General features: G+C 41.5%; 1 protein-coding gene across 1 annotated transcript in view; it reads left to right on the top strand.

The window, feature by feature from the left end:
* The window catches only part of ANLN (anillin, actin binding protein), a 63599-nt gene that overhangs the window by 21615 nt on the left and 17021 nt on the right, over nt 1-24963 (top strand). Inside the window, exons 7-20 of the mRNA XM_075558191.1 lie at nt 260-367; nt 5629-5755; nt 7472-7582; nt 8236-8474; nt 10041-10186; nt 10435-10585; nt 11416-11551; nt 12097-12279; nt 13645-13771; nt 14800-14848; nt 14950-15006; nt 15611-15649; nt 16533-16554; nt 17306-17418. Of these exons, the coding sequence (XP_075414306.1) occupies nt 260-367; nt 5629-5755; nt 7472-7582; nt 8236-8474; nt 10041-10186; nt 10435-10585; nt 11416-11551; nt 12097-12279; nt 13645-13771; nt 14800-14848; nt 14950-15006; nt 15611-15649; nt 16533-16554; nt 17306-17418 (1608 nt within the window). The remainder of the gene's footprint in view (nt 1-259; nt 368-5628; nt 5756-7471; nt 7583-8235; nt 8475-10040; nt 10187-10434; nt 10586-11415; nt 11552-12096; nt 12280-13644; nt 13772-14799; nt 14849-14949; nt 15007-15610; nt 15650-16532; nt 16555-17305; nt 17419-24963) is intronic.

Here is a 24963-nt window from a genome sequence, read left to right as displayed (position 1 = left end):
GCTGTTTCATGTGGTCCCAGCAGAGAACTCAGAAATCAAGACTGTGAATTCTGGTCCCAGTTTTGCTGCTGAGATAAATTGCCTCTTGCTTCTCTGTATCACTTGTTTAAATTTGGAAACAGTTATTGCCCTGTATTCCATGTGTAGTGTGGACTTTATTTTATTAAAACTAAAAACACGGAGATTTTAGTAGTGCTTTGGTATTGTTCTTAAGCACACCACTGGCTCTTGTGTAAAATACATCTTTTGATGGGTGTAGGAGCGTGAAAAAGAACTAGCATGCCTTCGTGGTCGACTTGACAAGGGCAACGTATGGAGCACAGAGAAAGGAGAAAACGCAAGAAGCAGACAACTAGAAACCAAGAAGGTAACCAATAAATAGAAAGGCGGGTTTGTTCCCAAGTAGTGTTGGGTTATAACTTGTAATTCTGAATTGTAATACAGTTCTTGCAACGCTCACTGTTTTATTTAACCATGCCCCTTCCACTCATCATTCCGTAAATGTTTTTATTAACTACCTCTACTTGTGTTTTTCTTTTTTCCATTTCAATGGAATCTCCTCTGATGGCCTTCCCAAAATTAAATTTGAAAAAAATGATTCCCACTAGAGTTTAGACCCCTCTTAACCCTACTTTTAGAAGATGCTGGTTCTAAAATGTTTCTCTGAATCTACTTTGCTCATTGATGATTTTAGAACTTGCCCCAAACACCAGACTTTCATACTATCTGTAATCCATCCATGATCGAATACCCCCATATTTCTCTCAACTTCTCATTAATCAGCCTTCAACAAACTCCCTACCAAGAAACTACGTTCGATTTATTTATCAGCTGCTTCATGTCCCTACTGTGTACCGAGTACTAAGCTAGGATAAAATGGTAAAAATGTTAGAATTATATTCACAACCGGCACCAGTATAAAGTACAGCAGCAAGCAGCTTGACCTGTGTTCTTTGAGAAGGAGCTATGTGATTGATTTTGCTGCATCACTTCCCTTGCCTGCCCTTTAGCAAGTCATGGTTCCTAGTTCTGGCCTTTGCCTGATTTTCCTTTCATTTCCCGTGGGTCGTCTCTCTCCATCTCTCATCTCTAGCTCCATCTCGGCATGAAAAGGCCTGTGCACTTGTGAAGCCTTGTTCTCTCCACTGAACTCCAGATTCATTGCCAAGTAGAGCTCTTTGGGCTATGCCCTGTCTTCCCCTTGGGGTTTTTGTATCTCCTTGTCTTTGCGGCATTATCCCACAGTCATCTTAGTTATTGCTGTCCCACCTTTTTTATACATCTAGCTCACACCTGTATGTGCCTACATCTGGTGAAATATTTTCTAAATCTGTCACCAGGCCACTATGTGCTCTGCCATTACCTCAATTACTGCTGTGCCTTTTTATTGGACCCCCTGCTTCCTGCCTGGCTGCCCTCCAATCTGCCTCACCACTGTTGCCAGGGAAATATTTTCAAAAGGAAAATATATTCATGTGCTTAAAACCCTTAAGAGTGCCCCATAGACTTCCTCACCAAAATGCCTAGACTGCTGAGTTTGACATGCAGACTCATTTGTAATCTCACGCCCTGCCCTGCTCTGCCTCTGTTCTTTGTCCTGACACACAGAGGAGTGGCAGTTTCTCTGAAGGCACTGCGATTTCAGATGTCTGCATTATTCTCTCTGCCTGTACCGTCACCGTGGTGGATTCTTCTTTAAGAACATGGTTGACTTTGATCCACTTCATATTCCTTTGTCGGCCGTTTGCCCCAAAGCATCCCTCATTTTACCTCTACCCTTGTCACCTGGTATATATTCATCAAGGAGAATATTGCGCTTCCTGTTGATTCGTCAGTGCAGAGAAGAAAGGCATACTTTATGGAATGAGCCAAGTCTTTGAATGGGGAGAGTGGGTCAAGTACAGAGTTTAAGGACTAGATCAAGGCAGTCTTGGAGGCTTGTAGTTTTAGAGCTGGGGTGATAGAAAACTGATAAAATTTTTTGTCTGACGGTTCTGTTTTAGGAAAGGGGTGGGGGTGGCTGAAATATTGAGGAAAGGAAAGCGGTCTTAGAAACAAAGGTAGGAATTAGTATTAACGCAGATAAAAGGAGCCGTGGTGGTGTAGATCTTTATTCATTGGCTGCTATTCTGATTAAACTCTAAACAACCCTACTCACTGCCGTTGAGTCAATGCTGACTCATAGCAACCCCCCTGTGGGTTTCTAAGACTAACTGCTTACGGGATTAGAAAGCCCCGTCTTTCTCCCAAGTTGCTGCTGGTGGTTTCGAACTGCCAACCATGTGGATTACAGCCCAACGTGTAACCACTACATCACCAGGACTCCTTAACTGAGTTAATACTAACTCCTATTCCTTCTGTTTCTAAGCTAATGGGGCACTGATAGGAGATTCTAGGAAGAAACACATCAGATGATCCGAGGTACCCATGAAACCAAAGAACAAATTCTAGATGAGCTAATGAGGCGGGTGCTGTGGCTAGAGCGGGCTATTTGAATATAAGATTGCTGAGAGGAAACAGGTTTCAGGGGACGGCTAGCTGGAGTAGTGCTGAAGGTCATTGATGTTGACATGGTCATGCAAAGGTGTGGTATGGTTAGTCCTGTTCCAGGAGTGCATAGCAAGGACTTGTCGTCTGTGCCTTGATGACGCAGGCTTGGAGTAGAAGGATGATGCAGTACATTCTCAGGCTTGCATCTCAAAGCAGCAGCAGCTTTTAGAAAAGAATTAAGAGTATTATTAGAGACTGAAGAGCTTGGCTTTCTTGTTATCAGCATTTAGGAGAGACAATCATTAAAAAAAACTATTGTGAATTAAGTGAAAAGTGATCGAGCAGATCAGTTTTGCATTGAACAATTCATTCACATTTTGTTTCAACTCATCCATTAGAACCCCCTCAATAATCCATCGTGTAATCCACTTCCTCTGGGTTTCTGATGTATCTTTCTGCACGTTGTCCTTGGGCGGTAATACCCTTTTGATCTTCAGTGCTTTATTATTCTACCAGGGGTGAGCTCAGCTCTAGACCTACAGGGAAACTAAGGGGCATCATCTTGTGGGTTTCATCAGTCTGTCCAACTAGTAAGCCTGGCCCCTCTATGATTTTGAGTTCAGTTCCAGATTTTTCTCCTCCTCTCTCCAAGGCCACCTTATATGATCCTTTTCAGAACAGGTGGTAGTAGTAACTGGACATGAGCCAGTTCTGCTGGTCTCAGGATGATGAAGACTGATGTTTGTGTGGTCCATTAGTCGAATAGACCCATGATTTCTAGTGGTGATTCCCATCACCCTCCTTTCTTCTGAAGAGGGAGAGCCCAGCAGCTGTACCTTAAGGCAGTTCCCAAGATTTTAAGCCTCTAGTCTTGAGTCACCAAATTAAGATACAGAACATTGTCTTTGTGGACTGTTAGGCCACTTGGCCTTGGTGTCCCCTAAGCCTATGGTCTTGATCCCCTAGGGCCACTGACTTGTTCACTCAAGTTGTTTGGTTACATCTAAGAAGTTTTCATAATGTTCCCTGTACATTCCTCCACATTCATGGGGATAGTTGCAGCAAAGTAAATAAACATATTTCAGCATAGTCTGCCAAACGTATATATGTGTTGACGGCTATATGCACACTCTCTCTAGCCCATCTGTTCAGCCTGTGCCTACCCTCTAGCCCAGCAGTTCTCAACCTGTGGGTCGCGACCCCCCCTTTTTTGGTGGGGGGGGTTGAATGACCCTTTCACAAGGGTCACCCGATTCATAACAGTAGCAAAATTACAGTTATGAAGTAGCAATGGACATAATTTCATGGTTGGGGGTCACCAACACATGAAGAACTATACTAAAGGGTCTCAGCATTAGGAAGGTTGAGAACCACTGCCCTAGCCTATGACTCTCATCCCTCCATTCCTTTCCCAGCCCTCGAAAACAGCAAATGTGAAATGTGAAAGTGATTTGAAAACCTATTCTTGATTTTTTTATGATAGAATATTTGTGATAGAATATATTACAGAATACTTGCCCTTCTGTGCTGGACTAATTTCACTCAGCACTCTGTCCTCCAGGTCCCTCTGTGCTGTGAGCCACAGTGGGTGTGTTTGGCCTTGAGAATGAATGGGGTTGCTTCCCATTACCATTGCAGCCATTTGTTCATTTACTCAGCAATGCTTGGGGGTCCGGTGTGAATGAGGCACATTGAGGTTTACTCATCGGGTTCCCCGGTCCCTCTCTTCCCTTCACCGGACATCTGCCTTGCAGTTGTAGCATTTGCTAAACTTCCTCTCTTTTTCGACATCAAAGGCTTTTTCTCTCTCTGGGAGCAGTACAGGTGCTCCCTGACGTGGGACAGGGTTTCTTTCAGATGCCTTCGTCCTGAGTTGGTTCCAACAGAAGTCAAAGACTCTGTTTTCATTATTATTGCTTTTCATTAATGGTATCTTTATAAGTCTGATCTTTATTTGCCTTTAAGGGGTTTAGAAACATTAAGCCTACACTTATATATTGCATAACAATTTACTGTGATGATGAAGCAGAGCCGGATGACCCTGGCTTTCGTCTGTCATGGTCATAATGCCATTTGTGGGAGGCTGTGGGTCATCAGGATTATTCCTGAGGATGAGTGAGAGTTGTTATCTGGTATATATGTATATTTGATGATAACAACTCACCACTTCCTGCACCTGCCTGTTGACTTTAAGAAAGCAATCAGCCCCTGCTTTCAAGCAGCTGAAGCCCTTCAGCTGACCCTTGCATTATCACTCATGTGGACAGCTCGATTTCCTCTTCCTCATCCTTTCTGCATAGCGCATCAAGTCTCTATCTCCCCACCCCCTTCGTTGTGATCCATGAACTGCTCCACACCAGAGAGTTCAAGTTCTAAATGCAGTGTTCTTGCCTATGGGCGATTTTTCATATCGGTCACCATTTTATTCTGATCAAATACCTGGAACATGTTCACATGACTCAGCAATTCTCCCGATCCCGCCCACCTCCCTCCCACCCAAATCTCCTGCACACATTTTCTCATGACTTCTTCCCAGGGCAGATGCAATATGTCAGATGCCTAGAAGAATGTTATAATGTTTTGTGCCCGCTATCACTATTATAAAATATAGTTGTCACTATTATAAAATATATTTTATGCTTGTATTGCTCTTTAAACATTTTATTTATTTATTTTCTAAACCTTTTAAAATATATGTATACATCTTAAAAAGACTCAGAAAATGAATTTTCTTCCCTTCCTTTTTCCTTACCACGTGATCTGATTTTGGTCCCCCCTTTTTTTCTGTATTTTACCCTCTGAGTAACTGATAATTAAATAGAGCCTGAATGTCACCAAATTCTTATAGGTGTGGGGTGCGCTAAATGACACGAGGAATTATTTTTCCACTTGTGTGATTTTTCCCTTTATTTAGTTTATCTAAAACTGAACTCTGGTGATCATTGTGATTCTCCTTTTGCCTTATTCTCTAAAAATGATTTTACATACTGGGGATTATTAAGAATACGAACTAACCGAGGACCTGTCATACTCTAGCGTGGTTGGACCTTGCACAGGGAGCCCCTATAGGTAAGCACACTCTCCTTTTTCATGAATGAGATGTAAAAAATAAAATCTCTTTTCATTTCTTTTTTACAGGAAATTCACTGCCAGAACACTCCCCTAAAAAAATCTCAGGTTGTTTCAGATGCTCCAACACGACCCGTAACAGAGAAGGGGACAGAAAATCCGACACCCACAGAAACTGCCTGCGCCAAGCCTGCAGGTGGGTTGCTCCGTGGTTTGAAAGGTGACTGGGCCCGGCTCCCACGGCCCCTCCGCTTGGGAAGCAGGAGGCCGGCCTGCAGCAGGGTCATCGCTTCGCTTCCCTTCCCTCCGCGCCAGACGCCTCTTCTGCACGTCCCTTTGCAGAGTGAGAGCTCACGTAGCCTGCATGGCCACTTTATACCTTTTTGGTGGAGAATAATTAGTGTTATTTGTTAAATTACAAAATGTGCAAGCCCTTTGAACAGTATCACTTTAAGGAAGTATGCCCACCCTAGAATAACTCACCCAAGGAGGTTAACAGGGCAGCATTTACCCAGGGATAATTTCAGAAGGCTTAAGAAAGTAGGAGGGATGGAAACAGGAAACACCGAGAAGTGGGACCATTGAAGAATTTGAAGTAAGGGATGGCATGCGTTTAAACGATTTTTTGACTGCTGCCAGCTAACTGACCCCAGGCCGCTCCTCACTCTATCTGGACACATTCCCGAGTTTTCATGGTGCATTCAGACCCAAGAAAACACACACTTCCCAGTGGGTCAGGCCCCTGGGGCCAGGGACCCACTAGCAAGACTTGGAGAACTGGCACTAGGGAACCCACTTGACTTTGACTCATGTCTCCTAGCCGGCCTTGGGCACCCACAGCTTCATCTGTGAGAAGCACATATGGGCTAGTGGACAGCCATGGTAAGCTTCAGGGTTGTGAGCAATTTGCAAATGCCTCCATCCATATTTTATGCCCCGCCCTCCATGTCAAGATTCAAAATTGTGGGAGCTTCAGGTGAAAGGGAATTATACTTGTAGAAATTGTATATCTTGCTGTACATATTTTCACACACACAAAAAATGCACAAGCCCTTTAGTTTACCTTTTCTGTAAATGTTTCTAAAAGAATTGGTGTTGTTAGATGCATGTTGATAGGCAAAGCGATTTATTGTAATACATTTTGCAATAATAGTAAATAAAATTATTTAAGTATCCCTCAAGGCTGTTTAAATAAATTATGATAAATTCATCAATCAAATTCTTTTTATTCATGCAATCAAAATATCTAGCGTCTTAAAAGCAGAAGGTAATGTTATATGCAATGGCATGCCACGGTCACTTTTTTCCTCTGATGGTTTTATTGGCATTTAATTCACATGGTCGCTTTAAAAATGCTGATTGCCTGATAAAGCCGAAGCCTTGGAGGCAGTGGTTATGCCTCGGCCTGCTCGCCTGTAGGTCAGCAGTACAGAACCCCCAGCCTGTCCTTAGGAGCCAGAGGGGGCCCTTCCATTTCCCTCCAGGGCTCCAGTCTCAGAAGCCCATGGGGTCCTTCTACTCTGTCCTACAGGTCTCTATCTGTAGGAATTGACTCAGTGGCAGTGAGTTGGTTTGTGGCTTATTTTCTCCCCTCTGAGAAACCCAAACACTTTTCAGACACACATGCATCCTCATTGGGAAAGCTGAGAGAGTGAACAGTAACCTGGTAATATTGGTGTTTCCTTCTCTCAGAGAGGAAGCGAGATCTGGAGAGGATAAGTGTTTGGGAAGGATTCTCTATACATGTTTAGATTTGAGTGTTTTAAAACATCTAACTATTTTCAGGAAAAAAATTATAAGATTTCTTTCCTGAAAAAAAAAAAGCTAGAATAATCACCCATTGATTAGCTGAAACAGTCCTAGGTACTTTCAAGTATATATATAATCTCAATATACCTTAAATTTTCCTTAGGTTCTACTGAAGGTGAAATGACGAAGTCCAGCCCTTTAAAGATAACACTGTTTTTAGAAGAGGACACGGCCTTAAAAGTAACGGGAGACCCAAAGATAGAGCAGCAGACTGGTTGGTGTTTATTTTTATTTCTTACTAACTCTCAGCACATTCTGAGATGCAACACCTTAGTAGAAGTGCATCGTCAGTATACCATGTTCTTATGGTTCACAACAGCCTTTTGCTGTGCTCTTTCTCTTTGGAAACCACGAACATACCATATTTCACTTCCATGAAGGGGTGGAGCTGTTACAAATTATCTCTAGGTCACAGTATAGGAAAGAACCTGAGAACGGTCTCCCCGACTTTCCTGCACAGTCCCTGCTGCCTGCCCTCTGCTCGCCAGACCTGCTAGAGGAGTGACTGGCCTCTGTGGACCCTGCATTCATCTTTCCCCTGAGAAGAAGGGCATGCCAGGGGAAAGGGCAGTTCCCAACGATAGATTCGTTTTAAAGAGCATGATTTTGGCAGTTGTAAGCGTTCATGTGCTGTGTGAGTTCTGAGCATTGGAGTAACTGTACATAGACTCACACTATAGTGCACAGCACATGTGAATGCAGCACTGAAAGTGAGCTTGGCTTTGTACATGTCAGTAACCTTATTTTTTACTTACAAGCTCTTTCTCCTGTTGGTTTGGTTATACATGAACGTCCCAGCTTCTTTGCTGTCGCTTTTCACAGTTAAAGCTCTGAGTCCTAATACCTCCCTGTTGCAATATTTTTCAGAGGTGGTGCGTGAAATCGAGATGAGTGTGGATGATGATGATGATATTAATAGTTCACAAGTTATCAACGACATCTTCAGTGAGGTCTTAGAGGAAGGTGAACTAGAGGTGGAAAAGAGTCAAGAGGGAATGGGTCGAGAAGCAGCAGAAAGCAGCGAAGAGCAGGAAGATGCGCTGAATATCTCCTCAATGTCTCTACTTACTCCACTAGCACAGACCGTTGGGGTGATAAGTCCAGAGGTAAGAAAAGACCAAATGTAAGTAGGCCCAGGACCCAAACCAATTACTGTGGAACCTCTGTTTTTGTTTGGCAAATGGGGAGTTGGCATTCCATAGCCATGGGGTTTTCAGACTTGTCATTAGTTCTATGCTTAAGATTTCACTTGTATGCTTAAAACCCCTCAGTGGATGCCTGTTGTCTTTGGATGAAATAAAAATGCAGTATTTTTCGGAAGGGGTACATGCAATTGAGATGAGTGTGGGAAGACGATGATGATATCAGTAGTTCTAAAGTTATTGATGGCATACATCTTCAGTGATGTCTTAGAACAGTGGTTCTCAACCTTCCTCATACCGCGACCCTTTCATACAGTTCCTCATGATGTGGGGACCCCGTAAGTGGGCGAATCTGCATGTGGGCAGACTCGCCTGGAGGCGGATAGAGGAACGATGTCTCGGTTTCTAAGACCATAGGAAATACGGTCTTAGGCGACCCCTGTGAAAGGGTCGTTCGACTCCCAGAGGGGTTGCGACCCACAGGTTGAAAACCTCTGTCTTAGAAGAAGGTGAACTAGAGATGGAAAAGAGTCAAGAGGAATAACATAGAAATGTAAACAGGCCCAAACAAAAGAAACCAGTTAGTATGAGACCTGCAACTTTATTTTTGGTTGGCAGCTGGGGGGAGGTGGAGTTCTGTGGCCAGTGGGGCTTTCAGACTTGACATCATTTATATCCTTAAACCTCTTCAGTGGATTGCTGTTATCTTTGGATGAAATCCAAACTCTGTAATGGGACGTAAAAGGCTCAAGTCCTGCCTCTGTCATTTATTAGCTGTTCAGTGGGCACATTATTTAAACTCTCTACGCCACAGGAAAGGCCAGTCTCTTGAGAAGGACATCGTGCTTGGTCAAGACGGGGAGTGAAAGCTCTCAAGCAGATGATTGAGGCCGTGGCTGCAAGCACGGGCTTGAGCACAGGACACTTGTGTGCGCAGGGCCGCCAGGGGTCGGAAACGACTGGCTGGCCCCGAGCAGCAAGAAGCCCTGGCGTTCGCATCCTTAGATACGACGACTGCTAGTCCCCATCGTGCGTGGGCAGCCGAGACTCTAAATCAGACCAGACTGTTAGTCGTTACCGCTGGTCCTGTTGGCTCAGTACTTATTGAGAGCTAGCTGCCGTTATTAGTTATCTCCTTAAATTGTTATTAGTTATCTCCTTAAATTAATTAGTCTGACTTGAAAATGGATTCCACTAGAAATATCATTGTTAAAAAGAGTTAAAAGTGTAGGTTTCGGCTATCTTAATTTTTTCATTTACTTTTTTCCCAATTTATGTTAGTTTTCCTGGTTTTTTTTATAAACCATGCAACATATTGGAGATATATTTTCCTAGTGATAATGGAGACTACTTTATTCATTAAGACCACTGGTGAGGCTGGCATAAGAGCCAGTGAAGTTGCGTTGTGTTGTACACAGGGTAGCGCCGAGTTGGAACTGACTCTGGCATCCAACAACAATTCATTGAGCGTAGTGTTGATGTTAATGAATTACTGAGAACGTACACTAATACCTGTGCATCTCCCTGCAGAGTTTAGTTTCCTCACCCAGATTAGGAATGAAAGACAGCAGCGTAAGTGATCAAAGCCCAAAGCCTGGAAAATTCCAGCGAACCCGTGTCCCTCGAGCCGAGTCTCGTGACAGCATGGATTCTGAAGATCGCGACCTTCTGTACAGGTAAGGGTGGTTTGGAACGTTTCACTCTGCAGGTCATGGTCCTTTATGTCACAAGATGTTTTCCAGTGTTTAATTACAGTGTCATTAATTATGCATCTGTATAAACTTTTGGGAAAAGTTTCTTGAAGCTTTTCCACCAAATGGCATTTTCAGTTCTGGCCAAGTTCTGTTGACACGTGCAATAAAGGAAAATATTCAGTGTTGCTGATTTTCTACTTTGCTAATAGAGTGCAGCTTCTTTCTTGTAGCATTGACGCATATAGATCTCAAAGATTCAAAGAAACCGAACGTCCTTCAGTAAAGCAGGTGATTGTTCGGAAGGAAGATGTTACTCAAAAATTGGACGACAGGAAGAATGCCTTTCCTGGTAGGCAAGTTAACATCAAACAGAAGATGCAGGTATGTCCTTCTGTGGAGAGGAGTCGATTGTTCCTTGCGGTAGACCAAGAGCTCTGAGGGCAGCTGTACTTAGAATAATGGTCACAGTTTTTTAAAATCATTTTATTGGGGGCTCATACCACTCTTATCACAATCCATACACACATCAGTTGTGTAAAGCACATGTGTCCATTCGTTGCCCTCATCGTTCTCAAAACATTTGCTCTCCGCTTAAGCCCCTGGCGTCAGCTCCTCATTTTTGTCCTCCTTCCCCGCTCCCCCTGCCCATGAACCCTTGATAATATATAAATTATTATTTTATCATATCTTGCCCTATCCGACGTCTCCCTTCACCCACTTTTCTGTTGTCGGTCCCCTAGGGAGGAGGTCATATGTAGATCCCTGTAATAGGTTCTCTCTTTCCACCCACCCTCCTCCACCTTAGAGGTTCTTTTATGATAAGAAAAGCATTAAGTCATTTTTTTTAAAGACAGCGTATGAGGGGGTTTCACAAAACTCCTTGGGATGTTTACATGAACTTTTTGAAGCCCCTGTACATGTACCTTCAATTCAGAGCCTTCCTGTATCCATCGTCTGTTGGCTCGTGCCCCAGTTATGCCTTTAGTAAATATAAATGGTCAATCCTTTCGTAAGGAGGATACTTACAGCTAACAGTTCTCTTCATAGGATGTTGATGGGTTCAGTGCACAGTCAATGAGATTGACCCGAACAATGAGATTAATAGTTTTACTCTAGAAACTGTGGAAAGTATGCGATCAGCTTAGGTAGAATGAAAGTCAAAATGGTGGCTACAAATGTGTCCCCTGTCCACCCCGCACTGGTCTCTCCAGGGCCTCAATAATGAAATCAACCTGCAGCAAACAGTCATCTACCAAGCCAGCCAGGCGCTGAACTGCTGTGTGGACGAGGAGCATGGGAAAGGGTCACTGGAAGAGGCTGAAGCAGAACGACTGCTTCTGATCGCAAGTATGTGCCCTGCACCGGCGACGTCCAGCACCTGTGGACACCGAAAGTGCTCGTTTCCTCTAGGACATTCAGCAGTTTCTCATTTTAAAGAAAAGGCTTCTTCTGATAATCTGTTCCACTTGATCTAGTGTGGGTTTCTTGTACTTAGGAGTTTATGAAAACTATATAAAAAAAACACAGTGTAATTTGTGTGAAAGGTGAGAAGAATTTGGAATACATTTGAAATAATTGTAATTGTGAAAATTGTTATAAATTGTGTGTGGAGACTATGGGATTTTGTTGTGTATGTATGTTCGGTTGTGATGAGGAGCATATTGAGGCAGAGATTATACCATACATGACAACAGATCAAAAGTTAAAACATATTACATATAAAAATTAGGTAAACAGATGAGCAATCAAGCTTTACCACCTGTAGAGAGACTTACATTTTTGTCTGTAGACTTACGTACAGTAGTGACATCGGTGTGGTTTCTTGAGCTGACTCTCATTTAGAAATGGCTTCAGTCTTAACTGCTGGCATACTTTCTTGCATCTTTTTACAGCTGAGAAGAGAGCACTTTTGATTGATGAACTGAATAAGGTGAAGAGCGAAGGGCCTCAGCGGAAGAACAAGGCCAGTCCCGTATCCCAAAGTCAGTTTGTTGCGTCCACGGGCTCGGTTACTCTGTCAGAAATCCGCCTGCCTCTGAAAGCGGATTTTGTCTGTGGCACAGCTCAGAAACCAGGTATGATGATTGATCGTCTACGTCGCTTGCAGGTCATGGAGCTCACTAACTTGGAGATGTGCAAGCGGAACCATGCTGAGCTTGCATAAAGATGCAAAACTCATGCTCTCTGGCCTTTATTTCCTTCCATCAAACGATGTGTGCCAAAGTAAGCTAAGGAACATTTTACACGTAAGGTGACCGATAAGCACTATATGTAATTAGCATGGCTGTAATTGAGACTAAACCCGAAAACCAAATGAGTCAATTCCAACTCATGAACCTACACAGTGTTTCTGAGAATGTCGATCTTTACCAGAGCCGCCAGCCTCATCTAGGAATACATGAGTTTTTCCTAAGATCAGCTGTCGTAGGACAGATCATTTGCTTTGGCGTTCATTTATTAGTTTCATTGGTAGGAAATACTAGCGCCTCTAAAAGAACTTTATTTTATTTTACACAACTCCAGTTAATTTCCACTTGTATAGGTAGTTGTTCTGTGAATGTCTAATTAAGCAGGCGCAAGGATTCTGATTCCTTTTGTCTTTCATTACTGAACAACTGCAGTAAACTCTCTGCACCGTGTCTTCTATTTCAAGTCATACATAAACACAGTAGGTGTAGGAGAATGTTTCAGGAGCTGACAGGGGGCAGGGTAAGTATAGCAAGGACAATAAAATGTTACTTGTATTAAGTGTCAGAAGTGGAGGGTATAGACTTGTTTTTAATTTTTTAGGGTCCTTTAAATTTTTTATTGTGTGGAAATTCTCTGAATCAAAGGGAAGGTAGAACTTACTGTTTGAGGAACAGAGACCGTAAAGAATGGAAGTCTTCAGAAGTTGAACCCTGATTATAGAAATTAGGTACCTTAGGTTCTGTTCTCTTACTGTTGTCTGATTTGGTGGGAAGGAGGAAGTAGGTAGGAATCTACTGGTCATTTAATATGGAACTTAGATAAGTGACTAATATTATGGTGAAGAACTAGTTTATGATTTTATTAAAATTTATCTCTGAATAACTTTCACAGAAATCGTCTTTAATCTTAGTTTTGAAATAAACCGAAATCCACCCATTTGAGGCGTATACTCTTAGCTAAAGCATTGGGCTCAGTAGTTAAAATACAATGTTGGCAGGAGTCGAGGCGTGAGGAGTGAAGTGACCTGAGATAGTCTGGAATTTAAATTATGATGTACATTTCTCAGTGATGATGATGGAAGGATATGGGACTTCTTACTTAGCCTTTTGTTTCTGGAAAATTGATTTGCATAATTTTTAATGTAAGTCAGATACAGTAATACTTTATTCATTTAGTATTCCCAGAATGCTGATTAGCAAAATCTGATTTTTCTTGTTTGCTAATTGTGTGATGGGATTAATTTCTTGCAGATGCGGCAAATTACTATTACTTAATTATACTAAAAGCCGGAGCTGAAAACATGGTGGCCACACCATTAGCAAGTACTTCAAACTCTCTTAATGGAGATGCTCTGACATTCACTACTGTATTTACTCTGTAAGTAAATTAGTCTTTTCATTCAAACCCCCCTCCGTTTGAGAATTAATGGAATCTAAGCAATGCCGTTGAAATGTATAGTCTTGGGGCCCACTTTTCAGTATCCACACACACACATACACACTTAAAATGTGAACGGTTGAGCTTCCATAGGTTCTGTGAATCTCCTTAATGCACATACTCAGTCTTAAAGAAAGGACCGCTTGTAGTTAGTGTCAGAAACTTATTTCATCTGAGTTAAATTCTATTTGGAAAGAAAAATGACTTAAAAATGTTTTATTGTGAGGTGGGTAAAGGTTTACAAAGCAGATCACACAATACTTTGTACACATTTTGTTTCAATTCATCCATTACAATCCCTCTCATGTACCCTCCCTTACTTGCTGTGTTTCCTGCTACCATTCCTAATCCTGTGATCTTTGTCCTTGGATGCTAAATGCTGTCCTGGTCTTAAATGGTTGATTATTCAACCGGGGGGTGGTTTCAGTGTCGGACGTGAAAAGTGACCATGGGCCATAATCTTGGGCATCTGACCAGTAAGCCTGGTCTCAGTTTTGATTTTGAGCTCTGTTCCCCTTCTTTCCCATTCCATCCCAGACCTTCTAGCGAGGTCCTTTTCAGATCAGTCGATAGTGGTAGCTGGGTACCATCTGGTTCTTCTTGTCTCAGGATTGTGGAAACTAATCATTATGTGGTTCATTAGCCTAATTGTTTCCATGTCTTTCAATTTTCATCAGTCTGGACGGGAAGAAACCGGTAGTTGCACCTGTGTGGTGACTCCCAAGCTTTTAGAAAAATGGCCTTTCGTTTGTAAGGAACTTGGGTTGTAAAATACTGAGAAAAGTATTTCTGACTTGCATTACAGGATAATACAGACTGTTCTTATTAATTTTTCTGTGTTTAAATGGTTTCTGATTACAGTGTTTAGTTTAAAATACAGTGAATTCCTTTACCCTCAGCATCTTGCAGTATTGTGTTATTTTTACTGTCATAACTTGAGATTTTTCTAAACATTTTTCTTTTTCTAGTCAAGATGTGTCCAATGACTTTGAAATTACTATTGAAGTTTATAGCTTGGTAAGGTGCTCATACTTTCTAAAACAACCTATTATTTTAGAATGTAATATTTTTAAAGATCTTCAGATTGTTAACTAATCTCTCTTTTGGTTTGTGTGTAGGTACAAAAGAAAGATCCCTTAGGTCCTGATAAGAAGAAAAAAGCATCTAAGTCCAAGGTGAGAATGAAAGAAGCCAAATAAAAATGTTATTATCAGAGATAACAGATGTCCTTAGACACATTTTAATTTACATATAGCTTTTAACAATTGTAATTTTTTTTTAGAGACACTTTTTATGTTTCAAATTTCTAGTTTTTACATTTCATAGATCAGGATACTAAGCACCAACTTTCAGGATCCTGAGTAATGTTCTTGAGGCACTCAGGCGTTGATGATTCTGTGTTCTCGACTGGACAGCCAACCTTTCTAGCCTAACCCTCCCCTGTGAAGGCTGTCCTGTGAACTTTCACTAGGTCCTCTAAGCCAGCACTGCGGAACACAGAGAGGCATTGGCAGCCACAGGGAGTAGGGTCTGTAGCTTGCTTTCCCACCTTCCCAGTTTGTGCTCTTTTGTCGTCATCATTTATTGAAATATTTTTCTTTAACCAAAACAGCACAAAAGGACTGAGTAATATGTGTTGAATCTTCTTAACTGATTAAGAATATTACTGTTCATTTTTTGATAATCTCCCTATTTGAGGGACTATCTTGAGGCTGACTGACTTTTAGCCCTGAGTCATAGTGTTGAATAAGAAATATACTAAGCTACAATTTCTTCTAGGCTATCACTCCAAAGCGACTGCTCACATCTATCACCACCGTAAGTAGAGCTTTAAAACAGGTAAAAAGTTTAGCTTCCTGAGAAATCTGCATCTTGCACGTAGAATTGTAAATTGGTTAATCTTTTCTAGACTCTGATGCTGTAAATGGTATAGGGCTATCTCTGACTTCTCCTGGCTTCCCTCTTGCCACAAGCCGGAGGCCAGACATACCTCCACTCTCCATCTTTTTTTACCCCAATCTGACACCAACCTTTCCTCCCACACACCTCTACAGATATGTTATGTTTGAGAATTCATTGGTCACATAGAACCCCAAACCCAAAACAATACTCACAATTAAGGGGGTGTATTAAAGCGTAAAGAGGTTTTCACAGGCTTGGATCAGTGTACAGTATGGGCACAGTCATGGATCCATAGCAATACTTCTCCTTAGCCTCTGGTCCTCAGCCTCTCCGCCAGTCCCTTGGCCTCTGCCTTCCTGCACCAGGGAGCCTGCCTGTTGCTTGCCTCACAGTTCCACAATCTCAGTGTTGCCCCTCTTGCTCTGTCCCATAGTCTCTGTGCTTCTGCACTTCAGACAGATCTGCAATATGCTCTTCCGGGGCTTTCTCTCCGCTCCTGCTTCAAAGGGGTGAGAAACCGGCCAGTCCCATGCTCTGTTTGCATAGCCCACTCAAGCATTTGCTAGGAGTTACTGAGACAGCAGTAGAAGAGCCATGCTAAAGAACTTGCCCTCTACCATACTTAGCACCAAAAATCTTTAAAATATACTTAGTGATGGGGCAGGAGAAGGGGCAACAAAGTCCCTGACACTTACTGGGGAAAATATTTTCTAAAATTAGGATTTGCAACGTTAAAAAGAGGTTTATATCTAATATAACTTACATTTCTTTTTCAAATCTTTTTTTTTTTTTTTTTTAGAAAAGCACTCTTCATTCTTCAGGTGAGTTAAGTCTGAATTATTTGAAACTCTAGAATAAGGAAAATAATTAAGCATTATGGTCCTTTTATAGATAGGCTATCTTGATCGATGAGTGTTTGTCCAGTCTCTTTGGAGATACTATTTTCCGTATGGTTTGTTAGTAACTTGAAAGGTCCTGGGCAGAACAGCTTGCTGTCTGGCTGTAGCGTTTGTACTGTTAGCGGCTGTAATAGGCACGTGCAGCCTCTAACGAGCACTGACATGGAACTCACTAACCAGTTGCCATCAAGCCAGCTTTCTGACTCATAGTCACTGAAAAGTGCACCCATTTACATTGCTCTTCATTTGAATTTGCTCTCCACAGTAGAAGGAGCTCTAATGGGCCAGTGGTTAATTGTTTGCCTGTTAACAGAAAGGTCTGTGATGCACAGTTACCTGCTGTTCCAGGGTAGAAAGATGTGGCAGTCCACTTCCATAAAGATTTTCTTAGAACAGTTTTATGGCCACTAACCCATGTGTCATACAAATAGTTAGATATACAATAAATGTAAAACAATGAATAGTTGTCTCTCACTAGAAATATGTTACGTTTTCTTTAAAAAATTTTTTTTAACCCTACTTAACAGGAAAATGGGGCAGTTTTCTTTATGACAATTTAATTATTTCTGATTTGGGTGCCTTTCTTGGGGTTGGAGGGAAGAATCACTATTTCCAGTCAAGCAAGCTGCGCTGACCTCAGCTGCCCTTCTCCCCCCCCCCTCCACCCCCGCAGTTCTGGCGAGTCCAGGTGGTCTCAATGCTGTGCGCACCAGCAACTTCGTCCTCGTTGGATCCCACACCCTGTCCCTGTCTTCAGTAGGGAGCACTAAGTTTGCTCTGGACAAGGTAATCCAATGTTCATTACAGGGGTGTGATGGGACCTCTTTTAACTTTAGCAATTGCAGACCAATGTCTCAGTGTTTTCAAGGATGTTCATCTTTGGATTATAAGGAGACTTCAAAAAATTCACAGAAAACTCCATTAGCTTTTCATTGCAGTTTCCCCTGAGCTTTTTGAAGTCCTCTCTTGCACAGTGGAATGAGGCGTGATGCTGGAAGTATCTCTCCCTGTGTCTTAACGGACTTTTGTAGTGAACGCTGGTTTGCGTCTAAGTGTCCCTTCTGAATGAAGCAGTATTACTTTTTACCTTTAGATGTTAAATTCACAGGTTTGAAGCATAGCATCTTGCCCATTTGAACTTGTATTTATGAGCAATATTTTATGGATTTTATTTCGACAAGATTGATGTTAATCTTTTAGAAGCGTACTTATGAATCAGAGAGATTTTCATGTTTAGGTCTGCATTATAACACTACCCTGCACTTTTTTTTAAATCCCCCTTAATGTGATTTAACTAAAATTTTAATGGCCGCTTGGTAAGAAGACTCTAAGGAGAGCCAGGACTGGGCAACTTCGTTCTTTGATTTGATCCTGCTTTTGGAGCGGACATGGCAAGTGGAATGTAAAGGTTCATGAAATTTTTCTATGAACGTTTTTGAAGCCCACCCATGTAATGCAGTGGTATTTTAAAACATTATGAGAGATCTCTGTTGTCAGAGACAAAGAAGAAATTAGGAGGCTTGGATTCTATTTTTATCCTGCTAGAAATTTCCTCTTTAACTTGGAGCAAAACCACTTCATATTTCTGGGGTCCTGTTATAGTATAAAGCATTAAATGAAAACAATCTTAATGTTAAGATTCTATGAAATGTTTTTCTTTTTGCCGACTGACAAAAAAATAAGACTATACTTGAAATCTCCATGACTGTACATGCATGTGTGTTGTAATATTTATAACATTAATTTTGAAAAAAAAAAACAACCCATGTAACTTTTTACTTGTGATTCAGCTAGTTTTAACAATAGAGTGATCTGGGTCTTTTTGTTTTTTCTTTTCTTTTTTCTCTTTGTCTTTTATTTTGTGTGTTTTAGATAAATTATGATGTAAGAGAGCGAGAGCTACTGGGCTATTTGTTCCAGGAAAAGGTTGCCATATTTTTTTTTTGCTTTAACTAATGAGTTTAAAAATAATGATTAATTTATGGCCCCACGTACTTGTTTTACTAACCACTCTGACATCTTTTTGGTTCTTCTAAATCCTCAAGGACGTTAGTGCTTGGTTCTTTCTCTAAACTCTTGGAGACGGACATTCTTTTCTCTCTTCAGTCTTATACTCACAAGCTTTCTTTCAAAGTGTTCTTTTTCATGCACGTTTGGTAGTTGGGTTCTCTCTGACTTTCTTTATTCAGTTAGAATTTTTTTAACGTTTTAATAGGGGCTCATACAACTCATCACAGTCCATACATACATCAATTGTGTAAAGCACATCTGTACATTCATTGCCCTCTTCATTCTCAAAACATTTGCTCTCCACTTAAGACCTTGGCATCAGGTCCTCTTTTTTCCCTGTTAGAAATTTTTTAAGACTCTGCAGTCACTTCCATAAGCACATGGCGGCTAACTGAAAGGTCAGTTAGAAGACTTTTTACCGATTACAAGGATCTACATATAACCTCCTCCCTGGGGGATGGACAACAGAAAAATGGGTGAAGGGATACGTCGGACAGGGCAAGATATGACAAAATAATAATTTATAAATTATCAAGGGTTCATGAGGAATGGGGGAGCTGGGAGGGAGGGGAAAAATGAGGACAGTATGCCAGGAGCTTAAGTGGAGAGCAAATGTTTTGAGAATAATGAGGGCAATGAATGTATAAATGTGCTTTACACAATTGATGTAGGTATGGATTGTGATAAGAGTTGTATGAGCCCCTAATAAAACGATTTAAAAAAAGACTTTAAACTTAAAAAATGTCTTATTGTGGTTAAGATATATACCAACATTTACCATTTCAACATGCTTATTATGTGCTGTTTTAGAGTTTTACTATCTTTGGAAAGTTACACTGTAAACATCTTTTGGATATACAGTAATGGTAATCAACAAAATACAGTTGTTATTTTTTAAATTTTATTTTAACTTATTAAAACAACATTTGTAATTTAGATAAACATAATCAGGAAGAATTATATTCTTTAATCAGTTGTCACTTAGTTAATTCTATATGTAAAAGACTTAACCTGTGTAAGGAAAGATTTCAGCTATGTATTTAATCTTTTAAAAGCTTTGTTGGCTGTTATTTTATTTGAAAAGATCGCCAAGTTGAAAGTACACTGTTATTTTGTTAATAATGCTTGTTCAAATTATACTGCATGATTTAATGCAAACGTGAGTCAGCTAAATTACATTTTAGTGTCTTGGACTCTAAAGGAGCCCTGGTGGTGTAGTGCTTACAAGCTGGGCTAGTAACTGCCGTTAATCACAAGGGCCCAGTTTGAAAAGAACCTCTCCTCTGGAGAAAGATGAGACTCAACTCCTGTAAAGAGCTGACGTCCATTGCTGAGGCAAATATAATACCATGTAGATGTAATCACTATCCCAAAGGTGCTTTTGCGAGGAGTAAAGGGAAGCAGATATTTGTACTAGTGTCTTGGAGGTGGTGTCTGAGAATAGTTAAGATATTGAAACGAGGCATCCTGGTGGCATCGTGGTTATGGGTTGGGCTGGAACTGCAGGCAGTAGTTCGAACCCACCTTCAACTCCATGGGAGAAAGACAAGGTTTTCTCCTCTCGTCAAGGGCGACTGTCCCAGAGACTCCAGGGGCAGTTCCGCCTGTCCTGTGGGGTTGCCATGAGTTGGCATTGCCCTGCTGGCAGTGAGTTTGGTTTGATGTTGTTGAAATTGGTGAGAAAGATGTCAGCCTTCTTCACTCACATACGCTTCCCTACGGTGTAGTCTTTATAGGAACACATGGATCTCTGGGTCCTTTCTCCTGGAGAGCCGTGAGTGCTTCAGGCCACTGGCCTTTCCTTCTGGGGTGGAAGAAGTCACCACTGTGCTGCCACGTCTCCTCTGCCCTGTAAGGACCCTGAGTTAGGCCCACCTGAACAGCAACAACAGTACTCCTGTAATACGCCTCTTTAGGTGCCCTGGCAGGAGACAAGCCAGCTCTCTCCTACCAGAGAGGAGCCACACAAAGGAATGTTTGCTTTTTCTTTTCTTTTCTTTTTTTTTTTTATTGGTGTGTTGACCAAGGCATTGATCTCCGAGATCTCTTAGGTCGTTTTTGGACGAGGTTTACCCAGATTGTTTGCTTTACAGATTTAGAGCCGCACTAACATAGGTTTAAGGTTTTCTAGACATAAAGGCATCTGACATAAAGGCTGACATTCTGGAATTTAAATTACAAATCTCATTGAGTTAGACTCTCAATCTTTCTCTTTGTGTAGGAAATCCGAACAACTGTACATTTTGGATTTATGCATAAAGGAGAATCCAAAGTTCACCCTTTAACCTAACAAAAAACACTTCTTAAGTATTTATGCCTTCCGTGGAATAGAGATAATCAGTTTGAGTATTAGGGCCATTAATCAGAATTATGGGATCTTGGAGTCGTGTGGATTAGACATTTGGTGGTTCACTCTGAGGGAGAAGATGAGGCTGACTGCGCCTGTGCCGGTTTTAGAGCCTCAGACATGCTGTGTCTTTGGTGGCAGTGATTCAATGGCAGTGGGTTTGGTTTTGCCTGTTTTAGGTGGAGCGACTACCGTACATTCTTGAGTATATGCTGACCTGAATATCAGCTGAGGCGCCTAATTTTACCACAAAAATTGCATTTAAAAACTGTGCTGAAAAACTTGGCATATACACGAGTATATATGGTAATTAGCAGTTCTGATTTAACTTTTATATGTTACCGTTTTTCTGTGAGGGCTGCAACCCTACAATTGTATTTTCTTCTATTTGGAATCTCACGATCAAATTAGAAGCAATTTTAAATTGCTACATATACTTAAGCAGCTTTTATTAAAAAATTATTTTTTTCATAAGGTATCTTTGCTAAACACTAATGTATTACTGTAAACTATTTGCTTAAAATATTGCGTAAGTGAATATTTCCATACTATTTAGCATGTTTTTATCTGCAAGAACATATCAATCACTCCAACTTTATAACCAGTAACAATTTAGGCACCTAATTTTTATTTTGCCCATTTTACTTTATAAATCTAAAACTATGTTACTCTATCATGAGCATTTAGGTTTGCTCTTTTGGGTGTAATTGAGTCGGTTTTGACTTACAGCACCCTGGGTACAAAAGAAATGCTTGAGCCTGCACCTTCCTCACAGCTGCTACTATGCTTGAGCCTCATGCCGCCACCGGGTCAGTCATCCTACTGAGGCCTTCGGAAGGATGAGGTCCTTCAGGGGCTGGATCTTCCAGATAGCATGTCCAGAGCACATGACACACAGTCTTGCATCTTGTCTTCGATGGAGCACTCTGGCTACTTCTCCCGTACACTCTGTTCACTCTTCTGGCTGCGCATGGTCTATTCAGGGTTCTTCACAGTACCTTAATTCAGAGACATCTATTCTTTGGTTCTTGTCTAGCTTGAAAATACCACGCCTTGGGTCCAGGTACACCATGGTTCTCAAAAGGTTTTCAATACTTTAAAGAGATCTTAATCAATGGCTTTGCTCAATATTGTATGTCGTATTTTTTGACGCTGCTTCCATGGACATTGACTGTGGATGCAAGTACAACGATATCCTTGACAACTTGAATCTTCTGTTTATCATGATTTTGCTTGTTGTAGGTTGGGAGGAGCATTGTTTATGTTAGGCATACTCTATACTGAAGGTAGTGTCTTGAAGAGTCATCTGTAAGTGCGTGCAGTTCTCCTTGCTTTTTTAGCAAGCACAGCTATGCCATCTACATCGTGTAAGTCGTTGATGAGTCCTGATGGTACAGCAACTCACGTTATTTGCTCAGCATACAGGTTGAACAATAGCACTCAGCTTGGTTTGAATGGCTGCCTTTTTGTGTATGTAAGGCTCAGCATGAGCCCAGTGAAGTGTTCAAGAATTCCCAATCATTGCAGTGTTATCAACAATTTGTTATGCTCTATACAAGCTTAGTGAAATGTGGATGGTGTTTCAGCATTTTTCTGATATTCTTCCTTTAAGCCAAGATCAGACTTCACTAAAAATATTCCTCATTTTTGTCCTTTTCTGAATCCATCTTGAATTTTTTGGAATTCCCTTTTGATGTGCTACTACAACCATTCTTGAATCATTGCTAGCAAAATATGATGTGTGTGTTATTTCTCTATAATTTCTGCATTGTGCTGTATCACCTTTTTTTATTAGTTGGGATTTAATACATGTATCATTCCATATTTCAATCACGTTAAGCAGAATTGTACAATTGCCACCGCAGTCGTTTTCCAAACAGGCTTTTCTTCCTGGACTCCTTGATATTGTCTCCTTTTACCCCACCCCCACTTCCCCTGCGAAACTCTTCTTCTACTTGCTGTCCCTGTAGGTTCATCAATCTTGGGTTTCATATGCCAAAGCACAGCTTCATGAGGGTGATCTCCACTGACATAACACCTCTGAGATACACTCCAATATGAATAAACAAAGGCAAACCAAAGTTACCGAAAGTGTTGAAAACCAGATCAGGTCCAGCATGCATCAGAGGGGGGATGAACTGGCAAAGTTTTAACTGTTCAAGTCAGGTTTACCCCTTTGATCTTGTACACTTGTCGCTCCAATCCACTCTGCTTAGTAACCACTTTCCTCCCACCCCTCGCTTGTGGATAAAGGGAGATCGCTGGAGGCTTATGTCCTATGTAGTTCTCACAAGTGAATCTCGGACTCCCACCGCCATCCATCGCCTTCTGCACACGGGATTCTCACAATCTAGGCTCTGGTACTGATCCCTCCTTCGACTTCAGGTGCGAGGGATTCCAATCCTTTGATGACTGAGACTGATGATGGTGTGCTTCTTCCATGTGGATGGTTGCTTGTTTGGAGAGAAGACTTTAAGACCCCAGGTGCTTTTAAAACCTCATTTTATTGGGAGCATTTATAGATAGAATAACATTCCATAGTTCATTCACATCAAGCAGTATTGTACAATTGCTCCCACAATCAGTTTCCAAACATTCTTTCTTCTTGAGCTCCTTGGTACCAGCCCCCCTTTGACCTCTCCTGCCCCCACGAGCCCTTATTATTATTTTTGCCATATCTTACACCAGGGGTGTCAAACTGGTGGCCCCGAGGTAATTTTTTTGTGGTCCACGATGCTCAGAACTAAAATGAAAATAGAAAAATATGTTATGAAGAAAAGAGCACTTAAGGGAGATCGAGACAATACCATATTCACAATTCCTTTGTTACATTTTATTTCAGAGCATCGTGGGCCACAAAAAATTACCTCAGGGGCTGCATGCAGCCCGTGGGCCTGCAGTTTGACACCCCCATCTTACACCATCCAATATATCCATTCACATGCAATTCTGTTGTTTATTCCCCTGGAGTGGGGTTATATAATCAATGATATGAGCTCCCCCACCCTACCTCTCTTCCTGTACCCTCAGGAAGCCGTAACTCATTACTGTTTCTGAAGGGTGATCTATCTTGGCTTTCATGTATCCAATGATCTTAATTATACAAAAGAGCATATGCCAAGTCTAACAAGATTAATGAGGTAAAACAAAAACCATACTAGTAAGAGGAGGAAATAGTCAGAGGATAGTTACATCAGTGCTATACTGCACCCTGGATATTTCATCCCTTCCATGTGGCCCTTCTGAAAGGGACTGTCCAAGTATCTTACAGGTGGATTTTGGGTCCCCACTACATCCGCGCTCCTTCATATCAATTTGGTCGCTTTATTTTGAACTTGTGATACCTCTTCTTGTCACAACACCTCATGATCACACGGGCTGGTGTGCTTCTTCCATGGGGGTTTGTTACTTCCCTGCTAGATGGCCACTTGTTTAACTACCATCCTTTAAGACCCCAGATGCTATCACTTTTAATAGCTAGGCACCATCAGCTTTCTTCACCACGTTCGCTTATGCACCCATTTTTCCAGATGCTATTTTTTCTGATAGCTGGTCACCATCTAAATTCTTTGCCACCTTTTGCTAGAGCACCTGTGTCTTCTGTGTTCCCTTCTTGTGGGCCCCGATATAGGAACGAGTTATTCTTATGTGGGAGCTGGGATTTAGTCCAAACCTATTCCTGGATCTCTGCTTTTTTAAAAAATTTGCTGTAACTTGGGAGTTTTATGTCATTTCATTCCATAGTTCAATCATGTCAGACAGAATTATACAATTGCTTCCATAATTGGTCTCCAAACATTTTTCCTTCCTGAACTTCTTGACATCATCTCCCTCTTAGCTCCCCAATCGCTCTATCTCTGCCTTCTGCCCCCCCCCCCAAATCCTTCTAATAGTTGCTTTCCCTATAACAGCGGTTCTCAACCTGTGGGTCCTGACCCTTTGGGGGGGTTGAACGACCCTTTTACAGGGGCCAC

This window comes from Tenrec ecaudatus, chromosome 9 (assembly GCF_050624435.1).
Source record: "Tenrec ecaudatus isolate mTenEca1 chromosome 9, mTenEca1.hap1, whole genome shotgun sequence".
Classification (NCBI taxonomy): Eukaryota; Metazoa; Chordata; class Mammalia; order Afrosoricida; family Tenrecidae; genus Tenrec; species Tenrec ecaudatus.
This window is presented reverse-complemented; position numbering and strand designations above follow the sequence as displayed.